A 23,151-nucleotide genomic window follows, 5' to 3' on the forward strand; every position below is an offset into this window, starting at 1 on the left:
TGTTATTGGCTAATAGGTATCACTGAGTGGGAACAACAATGATTTGACACATGAGAATTAGAAGTTGGTAGCAGGTGGAAGTTGGATGCAGAAGAACTTGCATCAATTTGGTCAGAAATAAAATTAACTAGGCAATCTCAGGGCTTCCCTTAGGCAGAATTCCTGCCTGTCTTATTGCCGTCAGGAACAGTGATGACTACTGCAGGTAATGCTTGAAGGCCTTCTTCTGAGTGAGGGGGTTAAATGTGTGTTTTGGTGTCATGTATGGAGGGTGTGCGGGGCAGGGGCTCCCCGGTAAGCTGTTAGGCAGTCTTCAAGACACAGGGAAGCCATGCAACTCATACTTAATCCTGAAGCCTGGTGGGTTTAGGACTAATTGGCTCATTATTGGTAACGTCCCTTCTCACCTCCAACTTGCACGAGGCTTTTATGTTGCCAGCAGGTTGACTTCTGGCTTCTCTTGCAATTAGGTGGACCCAACTGTTGTGTATTCATGTTATTTCTAGGTGTTTCCTCACTAGCAAATTAAGTACATGATGTCACTGATGACATTACACGCCATTTGTGCGGGCAAACGGCAGTCTACCGCAGCAGCCTGTAATAATAACATCCTCTCAATAAAGCTCTCTGTTTGAATCTTTAAGACCTGCAGCCTTTTTTCTCAAAACCACTCAACTGACCATGTTTCCAGCCAAGACGGGCTGGATTAAACTCCACCACATATATTTCTAATCTAATCAATTTACTTGAGGCTATAGAACATCAGAAAGTAGATAAAGGTCTCATCAGTACTTGTTTTCTCAGGCACACAGCTTCTCTTTTCAAAAAGAATATTGAATAGGATTTTAAAATCTCTCCTGATTTTCTCCAAATTGTGAAAAGCCTTTTGGCAAAAATAGTTAGAATGATTCATTCATCCAACTGAAGTATCCTGGAAATTAAGGCATGCTGCACACTCAGACTCTGCAATCTAAATTCAGCTCTTAGAATCAGAGCATTAGCAAAAATATTGAGTCTCTTTTGAGACTTGCTGAACTATTCAAATCAAAAGGTGCAAAAGGAATTCAATTGATTAAGTTTAAACATGTTTATTGCAAAGTTATTTATTTTCACTATTTTAAAAATACTTAAATCCTTATTTTGGACATCAGAAATTGCAATTACTTAAAATAATAAAAGTTGAAAATATTTTCAGAAATAACTTTAAATAAATTATATGAACCTGGCACTCTAGGTTACTAGCTACTGCATATGATCCAGGTTGCTACAGTTCAATGTGGCCCCTTTAACAATCAAAATGCCCACTATAGCAGTTATTAGCACTATAGCAGATATGACATCACATCCAGGAATAATGGGTACTTAAAAATTTTCAGTGATGTAGATCTTCATACACCAAGTTTAATACATGACACATAAATGTACTTTGATACAAAAAAATCAGTGAGTTTGAAATCACATGCACTTGGAATGCACTACATTTTACAATGTTATCCTAGACAGAATTTAATTTGGAGCTTTGAGATTAGATATAAAATACAGCCATGTAGGAAGACCAACATACACCACATAGCATACCAATATTAGTGTAATGGATGCATCAAGCAGAAACAATGCTGTTCCATGCACATTTTAACAGCCTGGCATTTAATATTCGTGGAGGCTAGATTGGTCAGCTACAGATGATGTGGTGCATAGGGACAAGTGGAAAACAATTGGGAGAATAAATGTTTTATGTCATCAGAAACATACTTCCAAATAACAGTGTATCTAGGCCACAGAGTATAAACTACTGAAACACAATGGTACCTTTTTCCAGTCTTCTGAGGGCACATAATCTTCATCATCTTCAGATTCTTCTTCCCCTTCATTGCCTATGGATGTTAATTTTTTGCCCAGAATTAGTAATGAAATATATCAACATTTGATTTTTGAACACGTGCTTTTTTTTGACACTAGGTACAGACTCATACTTCCTACTTTGTTGCACTTATGCGGGTGCCACAGTTTCAATCGAGAAATGCACATCCAGGATTTTGCAATGTTAAATGCTCATAAATCAGCACTGCACCATGTTACATCTTGGTACACCTTGTTCAGGAAAGAATTATACCACTTCTTGTGGGCACAGATGGATCCTGGCATACTAATCGTTACAATTTTGACTTGATTAAAATAAATATTGCCACAAACCAGATTTTTCAGCCACCAATTTATTTGATGGTCTAAATTGTTCTGACCACTAATAAGTTTAAAATAAATACAACTTGAATTAATGGGGAAGGAAAGATGAATAAAAAGAATTAGGTTTTACTTGGGTCATCACAATATAGACAAATGGCAATAATGACAAACACAAATCCAAAACTACAGATGGGCATCCTAAGAGGGTTTAGACACACAGATGGTCCCATTTAGTTATGAATAATTGATGCCATTTTTATCAGAAGGCAATAAAGTAGTTATTAAAGATGCTTTAGGACAAAGTACAGAAGTACATAGGAATGCTCTGTGGTTATACGAGGCAATAGCTTGTTTACAATACAAATTTATCTATTAACTCTGGTGCAAATGCATAAAGGATTTCAAATCAATTTTAAAAACTGATAGCTAACTTGAACGCTACCAAATTTTCAAATGTGAAAGAAAAGTCAGGGGCATTGAATTCCAAAATGGCAATGATTGCCAAATTCAACTAAATTTAATTGCAACTTTTATATTGAAAATTGTGTAGCCAAAGTTTATTCTGTATCAATAGGTTAATTAAGCCCTTAAGATAACTGGTTTCCTGAAAGAGCACTCTCATTTTCAGTCTAACATTATGGCATCTGTGGTTACAACCTAAATTCAAATGATTGCAAACCTGCTGATATCAATTGCTGAGCAATAAGTGAAATTTATATTTTAGGCCAACTACTGCCCATTAATGTCACTCCTTAACCAATGAGTAACATCACTTGAGGCAAAGGGTTTATTGGAATGGTTCTCAGTTATGAAAAAAATCTTTGTTACTCCAGGAATAATGAAGGCTGAAATAGCTGTTGAGAACATCTTGGATAACTGGAGTAATTGCTGAAGTTGGCTACCTTCACATACATGCACAAAGAAGTATACCTATGTCTAAGTATTTACATCTGCGTGGACGGATCATCTCTTGTACATCTTGTGAGGTAATCAATGGTGTAAGGTCATCGTTAGAAGACAGAGTTTCATCATCTTGTCCATGCGAGTTTTTTGGTATTTCTTGCTATAAAAACCAAAAGATATCCAAAACACAGTTCAATCAATTCAGTCTTATGGATAAAGGGAAATAAAAGTTTATAAAGTTCTTGAGCAATATTACTTTGGACATATGTGATAGAAACAAACTGTGAAAGGCATATGGAAGCATAATTCATTTAAAGTTAACATTGTCCTGACTATAAATGGCAACATTTGAAAAAGTGAATTTTATGGCTAGCAGAATCGGAGTCCACAACAGTTATTCAGCTTAATTAACAACTGGATAAATAAGTTTCCAACCTGTGCAATTCCAAATTCTTAAAGTTTGATATTACACAAGATTTTATAAACACCTTGCATGAATCAAAGTTGAAAATCTACTTTAAAATAACCATAGTTACTCCAAAGGATGAAAGACTTAGATTGTGTTTCTTTAAAAGAGAGGAGGAAGAAATACAAGGATATGCAACACAGTTCGGAGGCACAACAGCATGTTATCAACTACGGAAACACAAAATAATTACTCAAATTTTACTTCTTAATTCTCTTCAGACGTATTTCCATATACTTTCATCACTCTTTACAAACGGGCTCAATGTTCTGCTCAGCTCCTCATTTATAAATATATTTATATAGGAACGAACAAAGTTCATTATACAAAGGCGAGTTTATCTTTGCCAGAGATCAACTATTTCAATAAGCTTCAGTGTCAGAACACCAAGTTAGCTATAATTGATGGGATTTGAATTGAAACTGAGTTGTGGGATGAACAGAATGGAGAGTCTATACTCAGCCAGACAATCAACCAGGATGGAAGAATGGTGCCAGTGGCAGGCAAACAACATATGGGAATAATTTGGTTACGCCCCCATGTGCATTTGGAGAAAATCCCGGTGCAGCTGTAAGTAATGCAGCTTCGGCAGTCTGATTGCATGTTTGACAAGGCAGATGTTGAACAAGCAAAGTTGAATATCAACACAGACACAATAGGAGACCCAGTCACTGATGTTAATTAAGGAAAACATACATATACACTAAGAATGGCAATAAAGGGGCCCAGGATGGATTTTTGAGGAAGTTTAGAGATACCAAGCAGAGGATATGAGAAAATCTGTTAGTTCTGATGAACAATCACAAACAGGAAATGAGCCTAAACAAGGGCAGTCTCAGAACTGGACCATGAAGACATGAGAGAATGATGAGGTGATGAACATACCAAATAGGAGCAAAAGTAGGTCATTTAGCCCCACAAGCCTGCTTAACCATTCAAAAAAGACCATGGCTGATCTGTTTCAAATTCCAGTTTCTCATGCAGCTCCAAAACCATGGCTTCTCTTGCCCAACAAGAATCTATCTCTACCTTAAAAACACTTAATCACCCCATCTTCTGAGGCAGTGTTCCAAAGTTGCATAATCCTCAACAAAGATTCTCCTAACCTCTGTCCTAAAAGCCTCCTAATTTTAAATAGTACCCCTTTGTCTGGACCCACCAACAAGAGGAAACTTCCTTTCCATGTAAATCTCAACACCATTCAGGAAATCATATGCTTCAATCAAGTCACCCCTCACTCTTTGAAACTCCAGAGGAAACAAGCCCAATTTGTCTAAGCATTCCTCATATAGATGTCAAGTGCGGTAGCTACTACTGGATTTTGCATATAGCTTAAATCTATGGGACGTTGCTTGGGAAGGATAAGCCCCGAGGTTTTGAAAGTAGAGGAACTTTGAACAGCATCACGTTAAATGTATTGTGTATAATACAATGTAATGTCATTAAGTGTGTGCTTTTAGTTGCTTTGTGTTTACTGCTAACATTTAATTTGTTTAATTATTAAAATAAGACTGGAACATTCTTTCTTGGTCTTCATATCTTTCTTCACATTATACCAAAATGCAAAAAAAAAAGTTAGGAACTGAGATTTCATGTTTCCCTTCTGGGATTTGGAATACTCTAGCAGTTGTCAGCTAGGTTCTTAATAGTAACAATCAAGTAAAGCTCCTTTGAAACATCTCCAATATATCTATATCCTTCCTTAAGAAAGCAGACTAAAACTGCACACAGTATTCGCTTTGTACGGCATGATAGCACAGTGGTGGGTGGCATGGCAGCACAGTGGTTAGCACTGCTGCTTCACAGCTCCAGTGACCCGTGTTTGATTTGCGGCTTGGGTTACTGTCTGTGTGGAGTTTGCACATTCTCCTTGTGTCTGTGTGGGTTTCCTAACGCAGTCAAAAGATGTGCGGGTTAGATTGATTGGCCATGCTCAAATTGCCCCTTAGTGTCCTGAGATGAGGGGGATTAGCAGGTAAATGTACGGGGATATGGCCGGGATGGGACTGTGGTCGGTGCAGGCTCAATGGGCCAGATGGCCTCTTTCTGCACTGTAGGGTTTCTATGATTCTATTTGAGATCAAAGCCCTACATAAATGAAGCACAACATCCTTACTTTTATGTTCAATTCTAACATGCCTGCACATTAACTTTTTATGCTCATACACTACAACTTCTATATCCCTGCAGCTGTTTTCCAATCAAGTAATACTCTGCTTTTTAATTCTTCCCAAGTATACAACTTCACATTTTCCCACATTATAATTCACCTGCCAGATTTTTGCTGTCTCAACATCCGTCTGCAACCTTCTAATGTCCTCCTCATAACCTACTTTCCTATCTTTGTGTCACCTACAAATTTAACTACACTGCCTTCCCTTCCCTCAACTAAGTCATTGACATAAGTTGTAAAAAGGTGAAGCCCCAACTCATACCACTACGGGATTCCACTTGTCACCTCTTGCCAATTGGTTAAAAATGATTTCCCTACTACAAAACCATGCGGTCTTTTCAATTACCTTGCATCTCTCTCTCTAAATGCCCAGCCATCTTATTAATCAATTCTAACACTTTCCACACAACAGACATCAAGCTAACTGACTTAAGCTTCCTGCTTTCTGACTCCCTCCCTTCTTGAAAAAGAGGGGTTATATTTCCTACCCTCCAGTTTGACTTTCCAAAATCTAGTGAATTTTGGCAAATTAATATCAATGTATTTACTATTGAATTCACCAACTCTAAAAGATCCTAAGGCTCAACCAGAGATTTGTCAACCTGGAGCTCCATCACTTTGCTCAGTACTGCTTTCTTAGTGATCGTAACTTCACTAAATTCTTCTCTTCCTTCCACTCGATATACTGCTATTACTGGATTTATTTTGTTTCTTTTATAGTGAAGATGGAAACAAAATACTTGTTCATCTCATTATTACCCACTATTAATTCCCCATTGGTTGAGAGAGATTCAATTTACTCGTTTTTTTTTTAAATACCTGTAGAAATTCTATCCATTTTATCTAGCACTCTCATATTCTCAAATTTATTTCTCCTGATTAATCTATCATTCCCTGCTGTTCTTTATATTCCACCACCCATCTTTGCAGTTGCATGTTTTTTCCTTAAGTTCAATTAACCTCATTAACCTCTTTAGTTAATTACAAATGCGGGGTCTTCCCCTTAGAATTCTTTACAGTAGGAATATAGAGTATTTTGCAATATAAAAATTTAAATACTTTGTCAATTTATCCTCTAGTCTAGTGTCGCACTTCACTTCAGCTAGCTCAGTTTTCATGCCCATGCAGTTGCCCTTATTTAAAATATTAGTCTTAGATTCACTCTTCTCCCTTTCAAACAGGGCAAGGGCTCTCTTTACTATTAAGTCTTCAAATCTTGAGGTTGAAACAGACCAGATACCATACTTGTAGCATAGCTGGTGGCTGACCAAGAAGAGCACCAAATTCAAGGTGTTTGAATAAAAGTAGGCAGGTTATACAGCAGATTCAAGGGCCTAAGAGATGAAAGGGTGAAATGAAGGATTGGCTGAGGAGTTGTGGTGGTGTTGGGGTGAATAATTAAAGATTTAATTCCTGAACAATGCTTTCATTCCACACATACTTCCCTGTAAGGTGATGGGATCAAAGGAAGAGAAACTGGGTCTTAAAGATGAGAAGAATGGAAGGTGTATAGAGAGTGTGTGGCTAAGGAGAGATGGTAAGGGAAGAGGCACCAGATGAAATAGACATGCCAATCTCAGATAAATAAATTGATCTCATTTTCTTTTTGTTTGCACTAGATATTAGAAATGCAAGAGATTTAAGGCAGCAGATTGACAGATAAATTAAGTGGGCGTGCTTTCTGATGACTGATGACAACAATTACTCACAAAAAACGTGGCCCAGAGATAAATGTGGTTGCAAGTTCAAGAGCACATCATTGAGCCTGTTAGTGAATAGATTGCCCCTCATTCCTAACTTTCAGAATGCAAGCAGCTACAGAGTTGAGTAGTAAGCAAAGTTTCAGAGAGACTATAGATTGTGGCATACATGTCAACCTCTGAAGCTTTAAAAAAAAATTTTTTCCTGAAGCAGGAGTCAACTTGCACATTGAGTAGGAAATGTGAACTGCCTGTATTGGTCTAGGAGCTTGTTATTTTCGAAGTTTGAAAAAAAACCTGGTAATTCAAATTAAATCAATGTGATCTATTGTATTGAATGAAGTACATCTATAAAACTATCTTTAACCAGACTCTAAAGACTGTCAAATTCATTGTTTTCAGCACCTAATGCAAAGTTCATCAAATTCATTGATTTGTTTTGGCTATTCTGGATCAGATCTGGCACACACAGTTTCAGGATCATTCTTAACGAATCACCTCACATTCCATTTTACTAAATTGGATATTCTGTGTTTTTTGAATGATGAGTTTGTGCATTACTAAAATTTGAATACAAAACCACAAGCAGGGCAACACACATTTCCATTTATGCTGAAGGTATTTTCTTCATTAACCATCATCTATTCGATTTAGCATGAACATAGTTCATAAATGGTTTGTTGAGGCCCAAATCCAAATGGTGGGCTGTGGACCCATTTTTGTTAGTCATTTGTCACATAGGTGCTTCTTCACGTTTGTCTTAAATTCCCGTGTATATTCTTAGCAACATGGTTCATATTGCCTGCTTGATCCCATGCACCAAGGAGAATAAAATATGCATTTCTGTGATGAAAAATTGAAGTCGACTCCTAATGCAGATATATAATTTCTTAGCAGAAAATAGGATCAGCTGATATACTTAGTGTAGGACTAAACTGACTTTTACTACCTGTCAGCTTGTACACCACAATCTCTAGTATCTGTAATAATGACTGAAATAGTAAGGTCATTTGAATTAGCCATCAGAACAGCACATCTTGGGAGCATCTGTAACAAGGATAAAGTTGAGTAATGACCAGAGCAAAGAAATCAGTCATTATATTTTGACACACACAACAAAACGTGGATGGACAAAAATCTGGAATGACATATCGTGCACATTTTTCACAAATGGTTGAACAACGAAATTTTTTTATCCATCTTACTCACCATTACATTTTACTGAAGCCCCAGTAACATTGAAGCATTTGTAGTTCCAAAAAAATTCCAAACTCTAAACAGCAGAGGTAATTTTTAACTAACCTGATTTAAGTCGGGTAGATCCTCAGTCTCCGGAACTTCACTACTTCCACTATTTTCTTCATTATCTCCTTCATCCCCATCATCATCCTCCTCTGCTTCATCATCCTCCTCATCATCATCGTCATCGTCTTCCTCATCTGGGAATGGAACATTTTTCCCATAGCCGTACAAATTTAATAAATCTTGGATTGGCATTTCACCTTCCTAAAAAAAAGTAAAGCACAAGATGTCCACTTAAAAGTCCCACTATTTTCAAAAAGGTTGACAAAATGCAACTACTAGGTTTCATCAATTCAGCAGCTGCCTACCTCTAAAGATTCACTTTTTAATGAAATTTATCAAAATTGGCAAGGAGGGGGCAGGGGGGAGGAGAGAGGAGAGAAAATCTATAAGATGCTTAAAATAGTTTGGTATCTAACACTAGGACACAGGTAGGTATCATCTCAGGTCATAGCTTGGTGTTCTAAAGCAGGCATGACTTCCTTACCTCCAACTCTCCAGCCCTTGACAAAAGTCTCATGGGCACACTGCCCTTACTTTTCCTGCCTGGCTATGTCAGCAGATTGGGAGTGGAGCTGTTGGATTCCCAAATGTTACTGAGAGTGGCGTTGCATGGCAACCCAACTGATTTTCGCACTGCAAAGGTTCAGGCCCCTTGTGATTTCAGAACTATAGTAACATGGCCAATGTTCTACTGTCCTCTGAAATGGTTTTGCAAGCCACTATGTTTGAGGCAAATTGGGATGCAAAACAAAATGCTGGCCTTGCCAGTGACACACGTTTGCTGTGAACAAATAAAACTCAGTCTGTGATCTGCTCCGGGCAGCATGGTGGCACTGTGGTTAGCGCTGCTGCCTCACAGCACCAGGGACCTGGGTTCGAGTCCCAGCTTAGATCACTATCTGTGTGGAATTAGCACGTTCTCCACGTGTCTGCGTGGGTTTCCTCTGGGTGCTCTGCTTTCCTCCAACAGTCCAGTAATGTGCAGGTTAGATGAATTTAGCTAAATTTCTCCCTCAGGCTCCCACTGCCGCCGGAGTGTGGAAACTAGGGGATTTCCATAGTAACTTCATTACAGTGTGAATGTAAGCCCACTTGCAAGTAATAAATAAACTTTAACTCTGCTCTCGTAAGCACAGTATACACATTTTATTCATTCATGGGATGTCGATGTCACTGGCAAGCCCAGCATTTATTGCCCTTTATCCGAGTGGTTTGCTCAGCCATTTCGGAGGGTATCGAAGAGTTGACCACAAAATTGTGAATGTCACATGGATGCCAGATCAGATATGGGCAGTAGTGAACCAGATGGATTACAACAATCGACCCTGTTTTCTGGTCATCATTAGGCTTTTAATTCCAGCTTTTATTAGATTTAAATTTAATTATCTGATGTGATGGGATTTGAACCCAGGTCCCTATAGCATTGCTAGCCCAGCGATAATATTACTATGTCACCACCTCCTCCAAGTCTTTGGTCAATGTTGACCCCCAGAATGTTGGTGGTCGAGGAAGGTGGTTAGACACTGACTGTACATCGTCAGGCAATTAATTGAACAAAAAAAAAGTACAGCACAAGAACAAGCCCTTTGGCTCACCAAGTCTGTGCCGACAGATGCTTCTCTAATATTTTCTTGCCTCTACCTGGTCAATATTCCTCTACTACCTGCCTATTCATGTATCTATCCAGATGCCTCTTGAATGTTGTTATAGAATCTGCTTTCACTGCCTCCTCTGGCAGCAGGTTCCAGGCATTCACCACCCTGTGTGAGAAAAACTTGCCCCTTACATGTCTCAAACCTTTCCCTCTCTCACTTCAACTTATGCCTGAGTAATTGATGCTTTGACTCTGGGTAAAACTTGTCATGATCTCATAAATCTCTATCAGGTACCCCTCATCCTCCGATGCTCCAATGAAAACTACCTTTCTTCTTAGCCCACATCCTCCAAACCAGGCAACATCCTGGTAAATCTCTTTTACGCCCTTCCCAATGCATCAACATCCTTCCAATAGTGTAACAACCATGTTTGTACACAATACTCCAAATTCTGCCTAACCAAAGTCTTATACAGCTGCAACATGATTTTCCAATTCCTATACTCAATGTCCCAACTGATGAAGGCCAGCATGCAGTATGCCTTCTTGATCACCCGAGTTGCCATTTTCAGGGAATTGCAGATCTGCATGCCTAGATCCCCTGGTATGCTAATATTTCTAAGATTTCTACCATTTACTATATACTTTCACTTTGTAGACCTTCTAAATCGCATCACCTCATATTTGTCAGAGTTACATTCCATCGCCATCTTTCGGCCCAGCTCTCCAACTGATTTACATCCTGCTGCATCATCTGACAATCCATCTCACTATCTGCTACTCCCACAGGTAACGGGGGCCTGGATGGAACTGGCAGCAGCAAGAGCATGGCTTTTTCAACTTTGATATCGTGACCAAGAGGATCCAGTACAATGGGGGGCATGACAGGTGAATGATAGAACACTTTCTGATGACAGTCCCTAGACTATTCTTGCTTATTATTTTCCTGCACAGCACACTACAGATCAATATGCTCTACAGCTCCACTCAACCTTTTCCTACTGGCATCTCGCACCTCCAACTGAACAATCAGCACTCAAACTTATCTCAAGCTGTTCCCTCTTAACAACCTCCTAAAAATTTTGCCTCTCCTTGTTGTTTATAGGCTATTATCATCACTCATTCTTCCTGCTTTCTCTTCTAGCAGAAGAGAGCATAAAACTTGGTGGAGGTGGGATGAGGGAAGCAGGGTTCAGTTCCAAGACAAGCACTTTGACAACACACCCACATGTTCCACTGAGGTCTTGTTCCAGCACGTTGCAGATGTCTGTAACTGACTGTTTGCCTCTGGATCACGTACAGGTGTCTCCTTTCTTTCTAGTTGATCCTGGTGTCCGACTTAACTGCCACGTGGAGGGGCACATGGCTGAGAAGGGCGATGGCTTTGATTCTGCTGATGCATTTGGCATAGGTGTACCTCGTGTCCTTCACTCTTGATGTGGACTTGCCAGCACTGGCGTAGGATAGACACAGCAAGTAGTCTCACAACATCAGGTTAAAGTCCAACAGGTTTATTTGGTCGCACGAGCTTTCGGAGCATTGCCCCTTCATCAGGTGAGTGCAAGATTTGGTTCACAAACAGGGCATATATGGACACAACATCAAATACAAGATAATGGTTGGAATCTGAGTCCTAACAGGTAATCAAGTCTTTATAGATGCAGACAATGTGAGTGGAGAGAAGGTTAAGCATAGGTTAAAGAGGCATGAATTGTCTCCAGCCAGGACAGTTAGTAAGATTTTGCAAGCCCAGCCAAATGGTAGGGGTTACACGTAGCGTGACGTGATCCCAAAATCCTGGTTGAGGCCGTCCTCGTCTGTGGAACTCGGCCATTGGTTTCTACTCAGCAATTCTGCGTTTTCATATAGGCCCCCTTGGAGAACACTTACCCAGAGATCAGAGGCTGAATGCCCTTGCCTGCTGAAGTGATCCCTGACAGGAAGGGAACACTCCTGCCTGGTGATTATCGAGCAGCGACCATTCATGTATTGTCATGGATGGTCTGCACGGTCTCGCCAGTATACCATGCTTCGGGACATCCTTTCCTGCAGCGTATCATGATGTCGACAATGTTGGCCAAGTCACAAGAACATGTACTGTGTACCTGATGGATGGTGTTCTTACATGAGACGGCATCCATGTAGATGATCTGGCAAGTCTTGCAGAGGTTACAGTGGCAGAGTTGTGTGGTGTCATGGTCACTATTCTCCTGTAGGCTGGGTAGTTTGCTGCGTACAAATGATTGTTTGAGGTTGCGCGGCTGTTTGAAGGCAAGTCGTGGGAGTGTGGGGATGGACTTGGCGAGATGGCAGTCTTCATTGATGACATGTTGAAGGTTCCGGAAAAGATGTCGTAACTTCTCTGCTCTGGATGACAAAGGGTACTCTGTTCGCCATGTTCTGCGTTTGTTTTCTGAGGAGGTCGGTGCAGTTTTTCACTGTGGCGTCTTGGAACTGTCAAACCGATGAGTTGAGCGCCATATTCTGTTCTTACGAAGATGTCTTTCACCATCTGTAGGTATCTGTTGTGATCCTCCTCATCTGAGCAGATCCTGTGTATGTGGACGGCTGTCCCTAGGGGATGGCTTCTTTAACATGTTTAGGGCAGAAGCTGGAGAAGTGAAGCATCAACAAAGAACAACCTGGCACGGGAAACAGGCCCTTTGGCCCAACGAGCCCGCGCCGCCATTTTGAAGCATTTTCCTACACCTACCTTGCCCCATGTGTATGCGAATGGTACCCCTACTGTAGCCAGATTCAGGGGAGAAGAGTGTAGAGAATAGAGCATCGTGATTGTCTATCTGATACACTGCAGAAAAGGATGTCCTGAGGCATGGTACGTTGGCGAGACCATGCAGGTGCTACGACAATGGATGAATGGACGCTGCTCGATAATCACCCGGCAGGAATGTTCCCTTCCTGTCAGGAGGCACTTCAGCAGTCAAAGGCATTCAGTCTCTGATCTTCGGGTAAGCATTTTCCAAGGCAGCCTTCACGACACACAACAATGCAGAATTGCTGAACAGAAACTGATAGCCAAATTCTGCACACGGCCTCAACTGGGATCTTGGGTTCACGTCACACTATCTATAACCTCCATGACTTGCAAAATCTCACTAAATGGCTGGAGACAATTCACATCTTTAACCTGTGCTTAACCCTCTCTCCACTCACATTGTCTGCCCCTGTAAAGACTTGATTACCTGTTAAGACTCATATTCCAACCATTATCTTGTAATTGAGTTTGTGTCTATGTATGCCCTGTTTGTGAACCAAATCCTGGACTCACCTGATGAAAGGGCAGCAATCCGAAAGCTCGTGCTACCTGTTGGACTTTAACCTGGTGTTGTGAAACTACTTACTGTGCCTTCATTCTTAGAGGTGATGGTGGAGCTACACAAGCTGCTCAGATGCCTCGGTGAATGTGTGGAGCAGGGAAGAGCAGCTGAAAGCGGGTAAAGTGATCAACAGCAGGTACCTTCCAACAAATTGGCAACTGCCAGGTGAACATAAAAATACTACTATTTGGATCACCAGGTTCTCATGTGGTTATGGTTGGAGCTCTTCAATGTAATGGATCAAAGTTTTCCAGTTGGACAGTTCCATTCAAGAAATTCTTGAGGTATACATGCCTTCTCCAGAAACAGCTTGCAACTTTCAGAAAGGTTGGGAACGAGGGAATCCACGTAAAAATTATTTGCCCTTCAGTTCTTCAATTGGTTTCCCAACAGACTCTCAGTATCTGTTGCCACCTGCCCCAAATATTCAGAAGTGGGTAAGCTCAACTTGGGATTCTGCAATTTTCAGAACTCATGCTTTCAAACACACCTCCAATGACCTGAGAAAATTCCATCAAGTGTTTCTTGCCCATCTGGATAAGAAGTCAACAATTTTACTTCTACTTTTCTCATCAAGAATTAATCAGTAAGGTTACCAATTATCACTGCTGCCCCATATTAGGGCCAACAAGAAACTATATTCTGATGTTGTTCAAAAGAATAAGGTGATTCGGAACTAATGAGCCTTAAATGAATTACAAGTAGTCAGAAATGCACGAACACTAGTTTTCCTGGAATAATTTAATGGTTAATAGAATCTCAGGATGCAGTGTTATGCAGACTGGTTTGTTCTTTGGCTCAATGTATATTTTCTTGCTATCCTGGTCAGAGAACTTAGCTCCCAAGAATAAATTTTAAAGGCAACAGTTTAATATAACTCACCCAAGATGATTCTTGGCAAGTGCAGCACATAGTTTGATTAAAAAAAGTATGTATAAAACCACAGGCTCAGAATCACCATTGTTTTAGTCCCAAACATAATTCGACTTTAGACATGTAGTTTAAGCTTTGGTTTCCAAATTTCAGCTATATTTATTCTTACAGCCTTGTGTTGCACTCCTATAATTTTATTGGTAATTTTAGGATTCACAACCTTCCACAAGAGTTCAAACAGTCACAACTCATTTCAATTCTCATACTTACACAAAATCCTGTGAAAAAATAAACTAGTTCGTGAATTTAGTCTGCTTTAATCTTCACTATCTAATCCAAGTTAGAGACTTGTCCCCTAACTTTTACTCTTTTTCAGTTCAATTTAATTTTGCTAATGAAATGACAATTAAATCATTTATTCCCAGAGAAGGTAAACAGCTCAATCTGGGTCAGTTGCAATTTTGGAGACGTTCACCACTAGTATAAATGCAGATCAGTACAGGTCCCATCTCTCCCAGTATGCAGTGTTTGATGGGCAAGATCATGAACTGGGAAGGTAATTTGAAACTTTTTACTGGAGCCAAAGATGACCTGAAGTATACATTTAATGTGACCAAATGCATGTAAATCAACATTATCAATGTGCAGCTTTGTATTTTCAGTATTAAAAGTTTGATATTTTATATATAGTACCAAACAAACTAGAGTTAGACTTTCAAAAGAATCCTTTACAAGAGCCTGTGGACTACAGTAACTAAAATTTCATCGAGAACCAATAATGACAAAACATTTTTTCTCCTAAGCAAAGGATCTGGACTTTAAAAATCACTGAACTGTAGTTTAAGCTACACCAAGATCAGTGGAGTAGTGGATTGGGGGGTGGAGGGGGTGCTGCTCTTGCAGGCTACAAAGAGACATTGATAGGATGCAGAGCTGGGCCAAAAAGTGACAGATGGAGTTTAACCCTGATAAGCATGAGGTGATTCATTTTGGGAGGGCAAATTTGAATGCAGATTACAGGGTCAACGGCAGGGTTTTAAGGAATGTGAAGGAACAGAGAGATCTTGGGGTTCATATCCACAGATCTCTGAAGGTTGCCACTCAAGTGGATAGAGTTGTGAAGAAGGCTTATAGTGTGTTTGCGTTTATTAACAGGCAGTTTAAGAGCTGTGGGGTTATGCTGCAACTATACCGGATGTTGGTGAGACCACATTTGGAATATTGTGTTTAGTTCTGGTCACCTCATAAGAAGGATGTAGAAGCATTGGAGAGAGTGCAGAGGAGATTTACCAGGATGCTGCCTGGTTCGGAGGGTAGGTCTTATGAGGAAAGGTTGAGGGAGCTGGGGCTTTTCTCTTTGGAGCGGCGGAGGATGAGAGGCGACGTAGAGATTTATAAGATGATGAGAGAGATTGATAGAGATTATTTCCTCAGGTGGATGTAGCTGTTACTAGGGGGCATAACCATAAGGTCCATGGTGGGAGATATAGGAGGGATGTCTGAGATAGATTCTTTACTCAGTGTGGAATAGACTGCCTGCTGTGATAGTGGAGTCGGACACTTTAGCAACTTTCAAGCAGTTAGTGGATAGGCACATGGAGCACTCCAGAATTATAGGGAGGGGATAGCTTGATCTTGGGATTGGACATAGCTTGGCATAACATTGAGGGCCGAAGGGCCTATACTGTGCTGTAACGTTCTATGTCTAAGTTTCTAAGCTTTAGTTTCCACATTTCAGCTATATTTGTTTTTACAGCCTTAGTTCTGCATCACATTTAACACATCTTAAACACATAAGAAACCCTAACTTACATTAAGGTCAACTAATGGTACAACTTAGCCATATTGCTATGTTCATTTCATGCAAGTGGTAAGATAACATCAAGGGGATTCAACAATTAAACATCCAATGTACAGGTATTTGAAAAATGCTTCTGATCGGTTTAAAAAAACTTGCTGGAAGGTGCATGCATAAATATTAAGTATAGTGTTGGGTTTGGTTAAGGTGCCTCCTGCTATCGATTCTCATGTTCTAGGCACATTTGAGACAAGGAGGATATCTGGCACCCATGGAACTCTCAAAATGAACATTAACATGAGTTCAATGCAACAAGTTAGAATCCATCATAAAGGAGGAAATTGCGAGGCATCTTGAAGGCAATTGCTTGATAGAGCGGACGCAGCATGGTTTCATTAAAGGGAAGTCGTGTCTGACAAATTTATTGGAGTTCTATGAGGATGTGTCTAGGGCGGTGGATAGAGGACAGCCAGTGGATGTGGTCTTTCTGGATTTTCAGAAGCCGTTTGACAAAGTACCTCACAAGAGGTTATTGCAGAAGGTCGAGGGACATGGAGTTGGGGGTAGGGTGTTAGCGTGGATAGAGGATTGGTTGTCAAATAGGAGGCAGAGAGTGGGGGTCAATGGGTGCTATTCGGATTGGCGGTTGGTGACTAGTGGAGTGCCCCAGGGGTCGGTGCTGGGGCCTCAGCTTTTTACCATTTATATAGATGATCTGGAGGAGGGAACCGAGTGTAGGGTGTCAAAATTTGCTGATGACACCAAGATTGGAGGAACGGCAAATTGTGCGGAGGGTGTGGAGAGTCTGCAGAAGGATCTAGATAGGCTGGGTGAATGGGCCAGGAAATGGCAAATGGAATTTAATGTTGGCAAGTGTGAGGTGGTCCACTTTGGTAGGAATAATGGTAGGAAGGAATATTACTTACGTGGCGAAAAACTGCAGCAGGCGACGGTGCAGAGGGACCTCGGGGTCCTTGTGCATGAGTCGCAAAAACCCAGCTTGCAGGTGCAGCAGGTGGTCAGGAAGGCGAATGGGATGCTGGCCTTCATAGCGAGGGGGATTGAATATAAAAGTAGGGAGGTCTTGCTGCAGCTGTATAGGGCATTGGTGAGGCCACAGCTGGAGTACTGTGTGCAGTTTTGGGCGCCGCACCTGCGCAAAGATATTTTGGCCTTGAGGGAGTGCAGAGGAGGTTTACTAGGCTGATACCGGAGTTGAGGGGGTTGAGCTATGAGGAAGCTGAATAAACTAGGCTTGTACTCGTTGGAGTTTAGAAGAATGAGGGGAGATCTCATTGAGACGTATAAGATGATGAATGGGATGGATAGGATAGAGGTGGAGAGACTCTTCCTGCTCAAAAAAGACAGTAGGACTAGGGGGCACAGCCTCAAGATAAAGGAGGGGGGGGGGGGGTTTAGAATGGAGTTGAGGAGGAACTTCTTCACTCAAAGGGTGGTGAATCTCTGGAATTCTCTGCCCGTTGAAGTGGTGGAGGCTGCCTCGCTAAATATTTTTAAGACGCGGGTTGATGGGTTTTTGATAAGAGAGGGGATTAAGGGTTATGGGGAGAGGGCGGGAAGGTGGAACTGAGCCACGACAGATCAGCCATGATCTTACTGAATGGCGGGGCAAGCTTGAAGGGCTAGATGGCCTACTCCTGCTCCTATTTCTTATGTTCTTATGTTAAGTGGTTAAGATCTGGAATACATAGCCAGAGTGTGGTGGTAGGCAGATTCAATTGCGGCTCTTAGAAGAGAATTTACAATTATCAGAAAAGAAATAGCAGGGCTATCTTGAAAGAATGGAGGAGTGGATTGGGCAAGTTGTTCTTGCAGAGAGCCTTAACACAAAGCTGGCATTTAGTGTTCAGATGCTGCCATTGCTTTTCAAAGAGGAACGCGTGTGTGTTTGTCGTGCGCGCTGGGGGGGGGGGGGGGCTGTAAAAAAAAGTACTGCATTCCACAGAAGTCTCTCAAGTAGGTAATGCTCCCTGTTCCAAGGTTTCCAATGTCAAGTATTTTGGCAAACGAAGGGATCACAGTAAACAATGATAGGCATGGCAGTATCATAATGTTACTGAACTAGAGGCATGGAACAATTGCCTGAAGACTTATGAAAGCAAGGCTTATCTTGGAGTTACCAACCACTGCTCAATTCCAAGTCCCAACAGATCTCACTGTTTCTGAGCATGCATATCTCTGCATTTTTAAATTCTTTTGGCCCAACATGCTTTACATAAAGAAAAACAGCACAAAAATGCATGTGTGACTGGAAGGAGAGTGCCATTGACATTAAGAGTCCCAGGCAGCAGAGAGAAGTCAGTCAAGCTAAAGAGAGGGGAAGAAAAAATGATCTGCAGCTAGCAAAACAAAGTGAACAGGGTTCAGGAAATCCCTGAAGATTCAAGAATGCAGAAGGTTGGTCACTCCACGCTGAAGACTGTTGAGGCAGTTACTTTTTGGTGCAATCGTGTTCTGCTTGATACAATCAAGAACTGAAGTTGTGCTTGTGAGTTGGTAATTCGATGCATACTCAGGAATCTTGGGAAATGAAACCAAACCCCACGACCATCATGGTGACCATCTGAGTCGCAAGATCTTTAAGAATTCTCAGGTTAAACTTCCAAAGGGGAAGACTGGAATACTTCACAAGCAAGAGGAATAGCCTTCATTGAGATTGGCTCACTATTTCCTGATACTTGGGTGGATTATTGAGAAATTATTAGACACGTCATGGTTATAATTGCCATTTATTATACAATGGGATGTGTTCCACCACAGTTTGCCTGTTAATTCACATTGCATCTCTATCAGACTTTTGAATGGATCTACCTGCATTAAGTTGATTTTTCTCTACACTCTAGTTATGACTATAACACTACATTCTACACTCTCTCATTTCCTTCTCTATGAACTGTATGCTTTGTCTGTATAATGTGCAAGAAACAATACTTTTCACTATAAGTTAATACATGTGACAATAATAAATCAAATATTAACCGTTAACGTCAGAAAGATAAAACAATATCTAGCACACTAGGTCAGTAGAAGCTAAAGTTTATTTTGGTTTGTTGCAGCTGGAGTACTGTGTGCAGTTTTGGGCGCCGCACCTGCGCAAGGATATTTTGGCCCTGGAGGGAGTGCAGAGGAGGTTTACTAGGCTGATACCGGAGTTGAGGGGATTGAGCTATGAGGAGAGGCTGAATAAACTAGGCTTGTACTCGTTAGAGTTTAGAAGAATGAGGGGAGATCTCATTGAGACGTATAAGATGATGAATGGGATGGATAGGATAGAGGTGGAGAGACTCTTCCCGCTCAAAAAAGACAGTAGGACTAGGGGGCACAGCCTCAAGATAAAGGGGAGGCGGTTTAGAACGGAGTTGAGGAGGAACTTCTTCACTCAAAGGGTGGTGAATCTCTGGAATTCTCTGCCCGTTGAAGTGGTGGAGGCTGCCTCGCTAAATATTTTTAAGAAGCGGGTTGATGGGTTCTTGATAAGAGAGGGGATTAAGGGTTATGGGGAGAGGGCGGGAAAGTGGAACTGAGCCACGACAGATCAGCCATGATCTTATTGAATGGCGGGGCAGGCTCGAAGGGCTAGATGGCCTACTCCTGCTCCTATTTCTTATGTTCTTATGTTCAAAACCCATGAAATTGTCTGGCCTTTATTCTGAAGAAGTGTCTTGAACTTTTGTTTATTTTGAACAAAGTTCTTTAGCAGATCTCACCAACAACGTGGGGGTCTGGTCAAAGACCATAACACTTAGATCAAATGCCATGCCAACTGGGGAACCTAAAGCTACTAATCAAATAAATCTAGAATAAAAAAAATTAGTGTCAGTAATTGTGAAACTACTAAACTGTTATTCAAAACCATCTATTTCATTAATGTCTTTCATAGTAGATCTGCTGCCCTTACCAGGCCTGGCTTCTTTGCAATCCCCAGCCCCACCTCAACATGCTTGACTCTTAAATGCCCACCAAAATGGCCTAACAAGCCACTCAGTTATATCTAGCTGTTATGAAAGGTAAATGAGAATAAAACTAGTCGAACAACCTGGCATCAACCACAGCACTTATTGCAAGAAAGGCACATCCAGCTCAATCAACTACGCAAAGTCCTCAGTGGGGACCTGATGACAATATCCTGGCATAGAATCATGCAGTCACCTTTCAACCAATACCTAAACCTTTTCTATTACCAGCCACAGGGTACAGTTATATCAATCAAGAAAAGGTGAACATCAGTTCCTTGAAATTAACTCAATCAGTTTCACAGCATCGGGTCAAACACGGGCAAGCAAAATGCAGATTAGAACCTACTTCAATCCCTTAGCTAATGGTTCATCGCTCTTGCATGTTAAATACTATCTAGAAGAAGTAATGAGGGTAGCAGGAGCTCAGAACATGATTTAGGTAATGAGAATCTGTAACCATGTGGCTCATCATATCCCCCACTATTTTTACCATCAAGCCAAAGGCTCAATCCTGGTGTAGAAGAGCAGCAGCTGTAAAAAACAGAAAACACTACAAACATTCAGCAGATCTGGGAGTATTTGAGAGAGAAGCATGTTTCAAATTGCTGACCATTTATCAGAACTGTATCTAAAGCGACAACATAGGGACTGCACAATGCCCACCAGCAGAACACAGCATGCTGTAGACAGGTGAGATTAGTGTTCTTGCCCTCAACATTGAAACAGCAATTAACAGAGTACAGGCCTGGTAAAATTGAAGTCAGTGAGAATTAGAGGGAAACTCTTCACTGGCTGAAATCATATCTACACCAACAGATGGCAAGCATCCACCACCATAAACATTTATTCCCTTCACTGCTGGCACAGTGGTTGCAGAGTACACCACCTACAAGATGAAATGCAGCAAATTGTCAAAGCTTCTGGAATGACATTTTTCAAACCTACAACCTCTACTGACTAGACTATGGCCAACAGGAGTATGGAAACACCACCTGCATGTTCCCACCAAGTCATACACATCACTGCCAAAATCTTGAAACTCCATTTCATCGCACTGGAGGTGCACAAAAAAAACACACAAACTACAATTCTTCAGGAACATGGCTTGCCACCTTACTACCTATCCCTATTTTCCCTTGAGAAATACAGTTTGTTTGTTTATCAGCATTTAAACAAACTGGTAGAGGAGTATAATAGCATATCACATGTCCACAAAGGATATTAGCAAACGACTATAGTATAATTAAGAACAGGACTCTGACCACTTGAATTGGTACACAGACTGAGAGTGGTCCACTAATACCAATTAAGTCACAGACAAGGGCTCGAATGCAATACAGAATGTGCTGCAATCAAGAAAATATACAGAATTTCCATCAGAAAACCTGGTTCAATTACAATGCTAAACACTCCAGCAGTTAGGCCAAAGTGTGCTAATGCTGTCACCAAGGAAAAAACTTGGCTAAACATGTGCCAAGATGGCCAAAAGAGAAAAGCTGAAGAAGTTTTCCCTCAATTGCTGTGGAGATGATAGCATCAGGCTCTTCATGGACTAGATTACACAGCAATTAAGCTACCTTTTTCAGAAAATTGGAAAGGTGTAGAAATATTGATATGCTCTCAATGACTTCTCTAGGAAGGTAGAATAAGCTTATTCAGAAGTTAAGCATGAAAATCTTCAGGCCATGCACCAATGTCACACAACTTCAAGGAACCCAAATCAGAGAACCATGGAAGATAACTAACTAAGTGTAATAAGGCCATTTCTGTGCCACATGCATCACTCATGCACTGATCCTATAAAAGTAAGCCATATCGTTGTGTATGGATCATCAGAAATTAAAGTTAATGCATATCATGTAATTCAGACAAGGGATATCCTGGAATAGCTAGGGATTTTAAGTATATGACCAGTGCCTGACAAAAGACTAACCAACGGTGACCAATAATGCTCATTCTTTCCCAACCCAATATATATGTTGCTTGATGAAAAAAAATGCATGTGTTCTAATGGCTTTTGGAATTCAGAATGCAAAAGCCATCAGGCCAGTCAAATTGCCTGAGGCAGCATTTGTGTGCTGCCTCTTTCAAAGGTTACAGCTGCATGTATCCATTTATGGTTAGGATGAACCTATGATCCTAGCTGTGCAACACAAGGATTATAAGTCAGGTCACTTGGCCAGCAGCATGCACCTCTGCCTGGTTGGGAAGTTTCTTCCTATCTGCATGATGACTGAGCCTATTCATTGGCAAAGTTGCAACTGATTTGCTTGGCCATGTTTGTATATTGCCAACATGGAAAGGCTGTTTATCCCATGTCCAGATAAGGATGACTTATATCTGGGTTTGTCAGAGCACAATTCATAGCCTATTAGGACAGAATCTATCAGTAACTGCATAGGAACACTATCCTCTGCAAGTCTCTTGCATCCTTCCACTCCACTCCCGATCTCTATCAGGTCACTCTCACCCTTCTCAGCTCATGTGGAAAAAGCCCCAATTTTTCAATCTCTCTTCACAACTGTAATTTTAGAGCTGAATAATATCTGATGAATCAAACACTGAAACATTTCATTCAGCGTTCTAATAATGTAATGCCCAAAATCGAATACATTAAATAAATCAAACATTATCTGTACTTGCTTTAATATTCTTTGCTAATAGTTACAAAATCAACAATTCAGTTTATTTTCAATTTTAACCTAATCTACTTGTATTGCTATTTCTGATGACCTATGTAACTGTGTTCATTTTTATTGCTTTGCTACTTCATTTAAGTAATCATATCATAATGACCATTAACCTTTCATTTATCTAAATTACACTGCCTGCCACTTATC

At 40.7% G+C, this 23,151-nt stretch overlaps 1 protein-coding gene across 2 annotated transcripts in view; it reads right to left on the reverse strand.

The window, feature by feature from the left end:
- Positions 1–23,151, reverse strand: part of LOC145347783 (mesoderm induction early response protein 1-like) — a 47,541-nt gene that overhangs the window by 19,553 nt on the left and 4,837 nt on the right. For both annotated transcript variants that reach the window (XM_080195589.1, XM_080195588.1), the window contains exons 4-6: positions 8,729–8,932; positions 3,115–3,247; positions 1,810–1,874 (exon numbers count right to left, since the gene is read on the reverse strand). In XM_080195589.1, coding sequence (XP_080051715.1) covers positions 1,810–1,874; positions 3,115–3,247; positions 8,729–8,932 — 402 coding nt within the window. The remainder of the gene's footprint in view (positions 1–1,809; positions 1,875–3,114; positions 3,248–8,728; positions 8,933–23,151) is intronic.

Source organism: Carcharhinus amblyrhynchos, chromosome 9 (genome assembly GCF_965287045.1).
Source record: "Carcharhinus amblyrhynchos chromosome 9, sCarAmb.v2.hapA, whole genome shotgun sequence".
NCBI lineage: Eukaryota > Metazoa > Chordata > Chondrichthyes > Carcharhiniformes > Carcharhinidae > Carcharhinus > Carcharhinus amblyrhynchos.